At 34.0% G+C, this 13,029-nt stretch overlaps 1 protein-coding gene across 3 annotated transcripts in view; it reads right to left on the reverse strand.

Annotated features, from left to right (window-relative positions):
* Nucleotides 1–13,029, reverse strand: part of NCKAP1 (NCK associated protein 1) — a 101,181-nt gene that overhangs the window by 32,949 nt on the left and 55,203 nt on the right. For all 3 annotated transcript variants that reach the window (XM_021703278.2, XM_044913686.1, XM_044913685.1), the window contains 5 exons: nt 7,578–7,723; nt 5,584–5,716; nt 1,879–1,998; nt 1,123–1,262; nt 146–277 (listed from right to left, as the gene is read on the reverse strand). In XM_021703278.2, the coding sequence (XP_021558953.1) occupies nt 146–277; nt 1,123–1,262; nt 1,879–1,998; nt 5,584–5,716; nt 7,578–7,723 (671 nt within the window). The remainder of the gene's footprint in view (nt 1–145; nt 278–1,122; nt 1,263–1,878; nt 1,999–5,583; nt 5,717–7,577; nt 7,724–13,029) is intronic.

Genomic DNA, 13,029 nt, shown 5'->3' on the forward strand with positions numbered 1-13,029 from the left:
TTCTCTATGCTTCTGCATTCATTATTCTCGATACTGTATCAGTTCTACTAATACTTTTCCTCATAAAAGTAAACACTATATGGATATGAAGAACATAACAAACTCATTAACTGAACCAACAAAAATAGTTTATATTCATTCTTACTTAGTAAAGCGGATTTCCAGATGAGAAGTCAAATATTCTCGTGGGGTAAAGGTATGTTCCCAAACCACCATGTTTGGTACGTAATTTATAGAGAAACACAACTCAGAAAGTGCAGTGTGCAATTTATCAAGGCTGAAAAAATATTAATAAACAGTAAATAAAATGTTCATTTCATCATAGCAATACAAAATTACTTTTATAAACATATCAGACCTTATTTGGGGATAATAATTGCAGAATTTGGTATTTTTCTTTCCTAAACTGACAAGTTCAAAATCTTTAAGGATATTACTAACATGAGAGCAGTTTTCTAAAGACAGTAATACTCATTTGTTTCTCCGTTCAGATGATAATGACTATACTGATTTAATATACAAGTAAGAGCCTATTACATGCTCATAAAGACAATCATTTCCAAATCTTGCTCTACTTTCTGTATTGGAGGAAGAAAGTTGTCTACAAAACAGCAAACAGCTTGCTCAACATAAAAAAAGCAAGTAAGTAGAAAATTTACTTTAAACAATGTTCACGCATTATTGCCCACCAATGCCTACCCTCCAAACACACAATCCTTAATAATATCTAGTCTGATATATCCACTTTAAAAATGATGTATGTTCTAATATAACACATGCCAAAATAAAGTCTCAGGCTATCTGATTTTAAATAAATGGAAAACTATGGATTGCTTATATAGTGTACCCCTCCAAATTTTTAGACAGATTCTTGGCCTTCAGTATTCAGTATATAAAGACAAATATTACCTATTACACGAATTTTCTTCAAAAATCCAAAATCTGTATTTTGGAAATAAGCACTAACTATTCAAGTTTACAAAAGTAAAATTAATAATAATAATAAATGACTAAGAAATGAAGGATTTATAATTACTAGCATTCCCTCAGTACTAATGCCATACAAAAAAATGAAAAACTTCTACCTGTAACAAAAAGATATAATAAAAATGGATGACTTACTTGGTCACTACCAGCCTGTTTTTCCTCATACTCTCAACTCCTGGTTTTTCCCTTTCAGGTTCCCCTTTCTTACCAGTCTGTTTTTTTGACTTCTTATTCACTGCTTGACTAATGGTTTTGGCACAATGCTTGGGTAGCAACTAAATGTAAAAAGAAATGAAATCTTACATTACACCAATTATTTTGAAAAAACATTAACTATTTAAGCAAACCTTAGCTGAATCCAGACAATGCAGCAAATGCCATCTAGCACTAAGAACAGAGGTATGAAGTGAGATGCAGTTTACCTAGCTAGCTCGGGGAGCTCACACAGCTTGGTAGAAAAGAGAAATAGGTAAATCTTGTGTGAAGAAAACTTCATAGAGGAAGTTATTATCAAAGCAAAAGTTTAAAGGATAAGTAAAAACAGACTAGGCAAGCAAAGAATGAGAACATTTTACTGGAAGGAAAAGTTCAGAATTTAGTGAGAACTACTAGGTGGTAAGCATCAAGTGCAGCAGGATGAAGTACACAGTTTGAGCTATGAGGAAGGGATTTGAATGCCAAGCTACAGGTTGGATTTTAAGCAGTAAGTAATCCTAAAGACAGTGGAAAATTTTTAAAAACCGAAAAATGGAGTTTTATAAGAAGAGGTAATGAGATTTACTAAGAATTTAACAAAAAAGACAGAAAATTCAAAAAAAACCTGGCTAACAGTTAATTTTCTTGACTTCATACACAAACTTCCTGTCTGTAAGGAAATATGTGAATTATTACCTGGTCACTAAGAGTACACTGTTCTGTGCAAATATCAGTGATGAGATTTCGAGCTTGTTTGGCCATTTCATCCAAGAACATATTACATAAGGAAAGACTGCGATCTCCAATATGATGTCGCTGTCAAAGCAGAATAATAACAACAATAATACAAGTTATAAGAAAGTAGTTTGAATTAAAATACTTTTTAAATAAACATGGAAAAGTTAAAGTCTATTGTACACGGAGGAGTGGGGGTAGGGAATGTTCTAGATCACTTTTATCTCTTGGAACTAACCTACCATACTGTATTTACACAGCTGACAAAGTATGTGGTGATTATACAAGAAAAGTATGATTGGAGGGATCTTAGAGTACCAGTATTTCAATATGAAAACGATTAATTTTCAATTTTTGCAAGGTCATACATCTGGATCTTAAAATACTAAACTACCAATCAGAGGATGTGAAAGAACACATTTAATGTTTTCTAATCGTAACTGACATGTATGTATGCATACACACACACACACATACATACTATATATACATATATATATAAAGATCTTATAAACAGAAAAACTTAAATATTTTTTTTTTAAGATTTTATTTATTTGACAGAGAGAGAGACAGTGAGAGAGGGAACACAAACGGGGAATGTGAGAGGGAGAAGCAGGCTTCCCGCTGAGCAGAGAGCCTGATGCAGGGATCGATCCCAGGACCCTGGGATCATGACCTGAGTCGAAGGCAGACACTTAATGACTGAGCCACTCAGGCGCCCCAGAAAAGCTTAAATATTTAATTTAAATTGTTAGAAATCAGGTCAGTAAAACAAAGAAATTCACAAGGCATTCAACTCCCTAAAATCAAACGTTTCTGAACACAACGGGGTGGGGGGGAACGACACATTATATTTAATTTTTAGGAGATTAGATATGTATATGTATACATACACTCACGCAAATCCATCCATCTCTATAGGATTCTGTATCTTTTTAGTTTTGGTGGCTATCATAATAATTTAATAGGTTTTTCTTGTCAATAGTAACTGGAATGTTGAGTATATAATGCTATAAAATTTTGCACTACACATTAATAATACTTTATAGAGATAAATTTTTGAAAGTTTACCTTACCAGATCTTCCATAATTACATAACAAATATACAGTTTACATATGGTATTTCTATGCTGCTAAAATAAATGTAATATACAAGAATATAAAAATACTTAAACACCTAAAGTAACTGTTCCTAGATCTATCATGATATTTTAATGTATTTTATTCTAAATGCCCTTGAAAACTTTAAGAGGAAGCCAAACCAAAAGGAATCTCCAGGCCAGATATAATTAAATATTGGTTCACTTTACTTGAGGTAAGATTTCAAATTATAAACATTTAGGGTTTTATTTAACCAAATTCTGACTCCTGAAAGATGAAACATACCCCTTGCTATCACTTATTCCTAAAAACAGAACAAAAATTAGTATTTCTTCAAATGTACTAGACTTATTTAAAATACAAATCTGGTATCACTACTCCCCTACAATGGCTCAGAAATGCTGAGACTGGATGAAAAACAAAACAACTAAAGTCTCTCCATGATCTGCCTTAGCCTCGGGCTATAGTACTGAGAACGGATCTTAGGAGAACAATGCCAGAAGCAGAGACTACTTAGGAGACTACAAAGATAATGCAGGAAAAAAGATGTGGCTTTGACAATGATGAGAAGTGGTAGGAGTCTGGATATATATGAAGCCAAAAGGCAGAAAAGACTTCAAAGGATGGTGGTGGGGTAACATGCAAAGAATCAACAGTTCTATTCTGGACATGTTACATTTCAGATGGCTAAAAGCACCTGAACTGCAGCAGAATACCCAGAAATTCTAGATGTGAAAGGTCTGGAGTGGAGATAAAAATCTGGGAGACATCAGAAATACGCTAGGTGAAAGAAGCCAGACACAAAAAGACAAACACTACATGGTTCCACCTATATAAACCACCTAGAATAGCCAAATTTTTAGAGACAGAAAATAGACTAGAGGATACCAAGAGTTGGAGGGATGAGAAATTACTACTTAATGATTATAAAGTTTCTGCTTGGGATGACAGAAGTTCTGGAAATGGATAGTAGTGGTGGTTGCACAACACTGTGAAAGTAATTAATGCCACTGAACCGCACATTTAAAAATAATTTAAATGGTACATTTTAATGTCATATATATAACATACATATATTATATATAGATAGATATAGATAGATTTTAATCACAGGGGTTTGTTTTAAAGATTTTATTTATTTATTTGACAGAGAGAGACACAGTGAAAGAGGAAACACAAACAGGGGGAGTGGGAGAGAGAGAAGCAGGCTCCCCGCTGAGCAGGGAGCCAGATGCAGGACTCATCCCAGGACCTGAGATCATGACCTGAGCCGAAGGCAGTCGCTTAATGAAATGAACCACCCAGGCGTCCCTTTAATCACAGTTTTTTTAAAAAAGGAATGGGAGCAGAGTGCAAATTGTTGAAGATTTAAATGTCTGGATGAGAAATTTTTACTTTTTCCATATGCAAGAGACAATCACTGAGGATTCTTCAAGAAAGAAAGGGACACGCTGATGGCACTGTATTAGATAGTCTTAAAGGCAAAAATACTGAAGGCAGGAAAACTATTTAGGAGTACATATGAAGAGTATTACAAATTTGAGCTACAAGAGTGACAAAAGAGATGGAAAGCAGAAGACGGATTCAAGAAATGAAACCAAACAAATAAAATTAAGAGGACTTCATGGGTAATTTAATGGGAAGGATGATTATGAGGAAAAAATTAATAGTATATCTTAGGTAATAAAGCTTGAGGATAAAATCTATTATATCTAAAAACTCTATAAAAGTATTAAATTTGGTGGTGTTGATATCCTCACAGGTAATAATCCTAAAAGCAGTCCTTACTAAATTTCCTGCAGGCTAACCTCTGTCTCAGAGTCCACTTCCAATGAATGTACTGCTGGAATACAATCTGCAACAGATGTTACCTAATACTTAAAGACATTAATAATGCTACTGCTATTTGTCAGTTTCTTTTGTCCAAGTTCTGTAGTTCTAAGTAAAGGGATTCAACACTAAGTTAAGAAATAGACCATTTAATTTTAACATATAGTCTTAACACGCTTACAAAGTGGCATTTCTTCTTTAAAGATTAGAATACTGAGTACATTTTTGATACTTATTATTGATAAAACTACTGAGTAGTTCAATTATTTAATAAGTATGTGTGCCTGTATATATCTTACAAATACTAATAATGTTAATTTTGTTTACTATATCATACTAAGTCAGTGAAATTCTTCGACATGTTTATGTTTACAGTCAGTAATCTGTACATTCAATTTTCAACTCTTTCCAATAGTTTAAGAGAAAAAGCATAAAAAATCAATTACTGTATGTAACTTTACCATAAATATGAACACCTGACCCACCATTTAATAAATGTAATTCCAAATGACTTTATGATATGTTCTTAAAAATATGTATGTGCATTTATCCATCCACGCAAATAAACATTACATCTATTTTAACCTATTCAAACATTGTTCTGATTCTGCATAGAGAGAAATTAGGTAAGAAGCTAGATCAGGTAATTGTGACTTTGTGAAATCTAGCCAGCTACACGTTTGGTCTAGTCTATTCTGCATATAAATATAAATCACAGTACTACCCTGAAATTACCTCTTCTGGACATAGTTCATGTGTGCAACTCATAAAATGAGTGCAAAGTAGTGGAAATGCAATTGAATATCTTGACTGAGAGGGTAACTCCAAACACTGCTGAAACATCTTCTCAAAAGCACGACTATAAAAACTATATAAGGAAACAAATTAAAAATTAGAATCACCATTTTTATAGTTAAAAATTTTATGATACAATACTTAATTTAATTTGATTCCAGTGAATGAAAGTTATCAACTGAAGTGTAGTTATTTTTCCAAAGAGTATGTTTCATACACCAACAATTACAGAGTAATAAAAATATTTGTGTAATAGTAACAAGTTTTAAAATAAAAAATGTACACAAAAAATAAACCATATCTATGGCATGTGAATATATGACATTCAAATCTCACACTACCAACTTTTATCAAAGGCAAGTCACTATCAATTGTAAGAAACACCACTATTTTATGTACCACTGAGAAAGAAAAACACTGTCAGTTAAACAATGATGCACCATCAATTTTAAATTACTTCCCGCTTTAGGAGATACTAAACATAAAAGAATATGAGTCAATAAAATATAGTACATCTTGGAATAGTAAGACAACCAAAAGTAATAAACATGTCTTTATTTTGGATGTAACAGACAAAATAAGAATGTGATGAGAAAAAAATGGATAAAAATTACTTACATATGACTAAAAATCACACATTTTAAACATTATTCAAAGTATTCTTATTTCCAAGGAAAGGGAAGGGACTTTTTAATCACAGTAGCCTTCTTTTACCAATAGGAACCTTTCTGTAGCTCAAATATATGCAAACATAAAATGTTCCATTTTCTTTCCAAGTCAGACAATAGTATAGGTTCCAAATAATCTTAAAATTCTTGCAAATTTGACATGTGATATATTGTTTTTCAGTGATATACTGTGTTTCAGGAGTTTCTTTAAGAAACCTCTCATGCCTTCCCTGTTTGGTGATTTGAATTTCTTTTGCAATACTGCTAATTAAAGCTATCCTAACAAACTGCCCAAATCAGTGTGGACTGGGGTATCTTCCAAAATAAAAACAATGAGAAGCTATTCATAATAATGGCTTTTCAATACACAGAAACTACTATCACTATCCACTGAGATTATCTCAGCATTGTAGAAATAAAGGGACATACTAGGTTACTCCGATCAGCTTCCATACAGGAAAAAAAGCCAAGAAGCAGATACAGAGTTGATACTGCACAGCTTTGGAGCCAGAATACTTATGTATGAAACCTGCTCCCACTGTTTATTAGTCTGATCACAATCAAGTTCATTTATTCATTCAAACATTTATTAAGTACCTACTTTGTTAGACACTAAAAGAACAAAAGCCTGACCTTCCTTCAAGGACCACATTATATGGGGAGTAAGAGAGGGAAGAAAATAACTAAAGAGGCTATGATAGGAGCAAAAGAAAACAGAACACAATGGAGGGAGTAGTCACCACATTATCATAATATTAATATCTAATTACTTCAAAGTGAAATTACTTGTTATTTAATTTCCAACATTTGCTCTACTTGACCAATTCACAACTTTTTTTCCTTAATCTAATGATGCGAAAGAAGATCTTAAGGCAAGATCTGTTTTTTACCTCCTCAAAAAAAAGTGTAAAAATAAATTCAGAACAGTAAGAGTTGCTCTTATAAAGAATTAAAAAAAAAACAAAAAACAAAAGACATGATCCCTACTTGGTAGACTTCCTTTTGTTAGCAAGTTGTCAACTATTCCATTTATTTATTTATTTTTAAAGATTTATTTTTAGGTAATCTCTACATCCAACGTGGGGCTCAAACCCACACGGAGATCAAGAGTCACATGCTCCACTGACGGAGCCAGCCAGGCACCCCTATTCCCTTTATTCTATTACCGAATGGTCTCAAGGACGACACTATCATAAAAACGATCAACAAAGAGATCTTTGGATACTAAAAATTTCAAATTCTGATTTAAAAAAAATTACCACGTACCAAAATATGGAGAGATCTGATGTTTCCACCAACATTTCCACCAAGGAATCTACCATCTTTGTATGAAAAATTATTGTATTCATCATCTTTCCAAGTTCTCTGTGATCTGCAAGGCTAAGTGAAGCCTTAGAAACACTAGTGTATGCCTGCGAAAGTAAAAAACAAAAGTAGTTTAAGCACAGACCGATGATTTTAGCCTTGACATTCTACCTGGGGAAAAAAAAATACCCACTATTGAAAAATTTTTAATGTATATTTTGACACTGTATCAGTAACATCACGTTTTTAAAGTTGTCAATAGTGACTCAAACTTGAAATTCCTATCAAAAAATTCTTTAAATAAACTGAAATACTACTGCCAATAAAACAAAATCTAATATATGGGTCATTCATCTAGAACCCCAAAGGAACTGAAGTTACAATATTAAAAGTATAAAACAGTGAACTGTCAAGTTAGCTCTACCAAAAGAAAATTTCCAACTAGTTTGAGAGGAAAAAATACATGGGAAACACTCAGATGAAAGTAAGTATTGTACATGTTGATTCACTGAGGTTTTAGATTATAGTAATTAAAACATACTGTACTAACTGATGAATTCTAGAAAAGAACTGAAGATAGTAAAAATTAGTGTAGGTTGACCAATAGGGTGATAGAACTTAACCAAAACCATCAGGATAGGTTTAAAGGGAAAGAAATTCTACTATAAGGGTACCAAATCAGAGAGCAGAAACCTGTCCACGGACAGTGGGCATTCCAGAAAGGCACAGAACAAGAATAGAAGGAGTGTCTACAGAATAAATAATGTTCACTCTGGCTACAGTTAAAGTGAAAAGCAGAGAAAGAAAATGGTGTAAGAGATTCAACTAGATCATGCAGACCCCTGTATACCACGTTAAAGAATTTAAACCTTTTGGTGAACCAAAGGTTCTGTGCAGTGGCCAATTATTGTTTTAGAAAGATTATTCTATGTGGAAGAGGGAATTGGGGAAAGGTAGACAGAAAGGGAATAGGAGACAGAGATCTATTAGGAGGCAGTGGTGGCAATAATCCAGATAGGATTATGATGGTCTGGTCTACAATGGTGGTAGTTCAAGAGTTTCATCTGGGAAATGATTAGATAGGTGGGCAACAGACGAATTATGAATGATGGCCAGGATTCTGGCTTTGGGAGATACTCCTTCATGGATCCCATGCGTGCCTACACATCTTCAATATGCCAAGAATTCAAGGCCCAGAGCACTCATTACTCAGGCCATTTCTCAGGGTTTTATTTGCAGCTACCAAACTTGAGGAAATGAGGCAGTATCTACCTCTGGATCAAAGAGCCAGAATGCTTACTGTTGTTACAACGGAGGGTTCATCAAATTCAGTGTTCCTTAGCTGCAATACAAACCTACTGCATACATAGCATTCACCTGGGTTCCTCTGGGCCTGCCACCATGGGTCATGGAAGCAACGGAAAAAATGAGACATACATGTTGATGCTCATGCTGCTTCCTGTGCAGTGAATAATTAAGTCCTTTGTCTCTGATGCAGGAGCCCCATATGTCTTCTGCCAGTTTCCATGAAACAGTAGAGACTAAATAATTATTTCCTTGTAAATTGGATAAAAATTGAATCTCAGCCCCTACAATGGCAAGGGGCCACAACATGGATGGTTACCATTCACTAACACAGAAACACCACAGAGAAAACAGAGTTTTGTATTTTGTTGTTTTTGAATTAATGAAGACTAATGAGGGCAATATTCTGATGGCAAGGTATACTCTAGATATATTTTACAAACTAAGTCTAATTGAAGTTTAAGTTATCTTTAATCAGCTTTAGAGTATAAAGAGGAACCACGTTTGTGGCAGGAACTCAATAAAGACTTCCACTAATTGACCCCCATTTCAAAATTTCTGAATTAAAATATCACTGTGGAAATAATTTCAGATGAAATGGATGGTGACAAAATGAGATAATTTAATTTAAAAGACTCATCTGAAATATTTAACAATGAAAAGAGAAACCGGTTATAAAAAAAAACAGGTTTAAATAAAAGTATAAGATAAGAACAACCTAAGTAAATCTGATGACAGAAAGGAAGAAGATAAATAAAAGTGACCAAAGATGATTAAGAGACTACTGGAATACATAAGGGAACAAGATGCCTTAGGAAGTAGGAAAAAAACGACAGAGAATACATGGAGAAAGAATTCTTCTTTAAAGATTAGAAAAAAGGAGAATATGACCTATAAAAGACCAATGATCTTAGGATCAAATTGGATAGGACTCCAGTGGAGGCATAAAGCAATTATAAAATTCTCCCAAAGGCTTATCCTTCTGGCCCTGCTCTCAAGAATTCTGATATCTAGAGAACTGTACACCTCTGTCTGGCCATGTGTTCATACTGAACTCTTATCCCTCTATCTGACCACTGATAGGTCAGATCATTCATCTCTCTTGTGAAGATTTGTTCCTTCTTGTAGTAATATTTAACACTAAAAAGTCTCTTTACTTGCCCTTTGCTCACTGTTTGCCCTTTTCCTGTGTAAGCTATTTTCCTATTCAATTTCTACCCTTCTTTCAATGTCTGGGCAAAATGCTGCTTTCTCTATAAAATCATTATTAGCAATTCCAACTTGAAAAAAGCTTTCGCCCTTCTAAGAAAACTACAGTTAATTTATAATCATATTCTATCAGTGGCATCTTTTAAGTTAATCTTCTAAATTTTCAACTGTTATTTAATTTTTCATTATCTTTAATGCCTGTCTCCACAGCCAGATTTATAACATCCTTAAAAGAGGATCTGTAGTCCTCTATAGATTATATACTACTACTCAATATTTTATCTCCTGTATCCTATGGACTAGTCTGTAGGTGTGGAACCTTCACTGTTGACCTGTTCTTTATCGCCTATGCTAATGTTCTGGATTCTGGCTACTGCCTCACACCTTGCACTTTTACCCTTTCCCTCAGACAAGACTTCTCTGGCTTAGTTGTATGTCCCATGTTTTCTTCCTCAGTATGCTCTGCCCCACTGTCACTAAAAATTTAAGGGTTATTACAGTTGAAAGTGACTGTATGTCCCAGTCATGATTATGAGCAATGTTATGGGTTAAACTGTGTCCACAAAAAAATATGTTGAAGTCATAGTACCCAGTATGTCAGAATGTGACCTTATTTGGAAACAGGGTCTTTACAGAGGCAATCAAGTTAAAAATGAGGTCATCAGAGTAGACCCTAACCCAGTATGACTGAAATCCTTATAAAAAAGGAAAAATTTGGACACAGAGATATGCACAGAAGATTGTATGAAGAGAGACCGGGACAATGCCTTTAGAGTGACTCATCTACAAGCCAAAACACATCAAAGATTGCCAGCAAATCACCAGAAGCCAGGAAAAAAAGCCTGGAACAGATTTCCCCTCATAGCCCTCAGAAGGAATGAACCCAGCTGACACCCTGACTTAGGACTTCTAGCCTCCAGAACTATAAAATAATAAATTTCTGTTGTTTAAGCTACCAGCTTTGGTACTCTGCTATGGCAGCCCTAGCAAACTAATGAAAGCAAGAATACAACACATGAAAGAATCTGATAGCAGGTGATATTCTTATAATTATCTCATAAAAATTTAGAAAAAACTTACAGAGGGATATATCAGTTCTACATTCTTAATGCTACACAAATGCTTTATATTCTGCCATATGACTAAACACAGCTAAATTCTCAAGTGAATCCTTCAAATAAGTAAGTTACTAATCCTGAAAGTATTTCATAAGGGTAAATTTGAAATGCATCTAAATCTCTAAAATTTTCTGAACCCAAATGTTGATTTAGGCACTCTCACAAACTGACAGCAGGAGACAAATAGTTCAAGCTTTTTGACAATGAGTGACTTTCAAAATTTTAAATGTGTATATCCTGTGGTAGAGCAATTTCACTTTTATTTTCATTTTTATATGCTCTACTTCTATATTGTTTCACAACTTTTGTTAAAACAAAGAAATCTTAATTTCTAAATTTTATTTTTAATAGGAAGAAAACAACCCATTATATATACACATTTAGTATTTTGGGGTGGTGATGTTTTAAGTGTTCTTCCCTGATTTCCCATTAACCAACTCTGCAACCTCAGGCAAGTTACCTAATACTTGTGGCCTCATTTATAAAATCATCTCCAAAAGTACACAACCACAGAACAAAGAACAAGAGCGAGAAAAATGCCTATGTATTTTGAGTTTGGAAGGAAAGAACCTGAGAGCAAAATTACCTCAGGGAAGTAAGCAGACTGCCAGAAAAGTATGCTCTTCCCAGGAGTGACCTTCCTGAGACTAGGTTGATCTAAAAATCTCTTCCACCAACACATATTGGTTATATTTTCACTTTTTAATTAAACAAAAATTAACTTAAGTTGCAGAACCATGGGTGTATACAGTATAATTCCATTTACTGTTTGAACACCTAAAAGGATACAAACCACTTATTTAAAAGTATTTCTGAGGTATGAAACTGGGAAAAGTACAAACTTTCATATTCTACTTTAATCTCTGGGTATTCTGATATCTTATAATGAGAACATACTATTATTATTTTAAAATATACATATTTTTGGGCGCCTGGGTTGCTTAGTTGGTTAAGCGACTGCCTTTGGCACGGGTCATGATCCTGGAGTCCCGAGATCAAGTTCCACATCGGGCTCCCTGCTCAGTGGGGAGTCTGCTTCACCCTCTGAGCCTCTCCCCTCTCATGCTCTTTCTCACACACTCTCTCTCTCTAAAATAAATAAAATCTTTAAAAAAAAAAAATACACATATTTTAAAAATATTCAGCTACTGAAAAAACTAGGCCACAGTTTTCACATAATTACTAGAAGTACTTACATGGCAATTAAATTTCCTCATGAAATTTAGTTATGCAAAGATTTTAAGCTTGAGTTTTAAAAGCTCTTAAAAACTATTTGAGTTATATATTAAATGAAAACTTTTAAAGTCTAATACCAATTATTTCTGCATTTCAGAAAAATGAAGCTTTTGGCACTACATCAGGGGACAGTAACTACAGCCTGTGAGCTGAATGCTTGTGCTTGCTCTTTTCTAAAGAAGACATCTAGATAGCTAACAAGCACATGAAAAGGTGCTCGACATCATTAAATATCAAGGAAATGCAAATCAAAACCACAATGAGATGTCACCTCACATCTGTTAAAAAAGCTATTAACAAAAACACAAGGCAAAAATGTGAAGAAAAGGGAACTGTCATGTACTCTTGGTGGGAATGTAAATGGATGCAGCCACTATGGAAAACAGTATGGAGACTCCTCAAAAATATCAGAACTACCATATGGTCCAATAATTCCATTTCTGATATTTATCTGAAGGAAATGAAAACACTCACTCAAAAAGGAATCTACAAACCCAAGTTCATATGCCCCACTATTTACAGCAGCCAAGACATGGAAATAGCCT

This window comes from Neomonachus schauinslandi, chromosome 3 (genome assembly GCF_002201575.2).
Source record: "Neomonachus schauinslandi chromosome 3, ASM220157v2, whole genome shotgun sequence".
Classification (NCBI taxonomy): domain Eukaryota; kingdom Metazoa; phylum Chordata; class Mammalia; order Carnivora; family Phocidae; genus Neomonachus; species Neomonachus schauinslandi.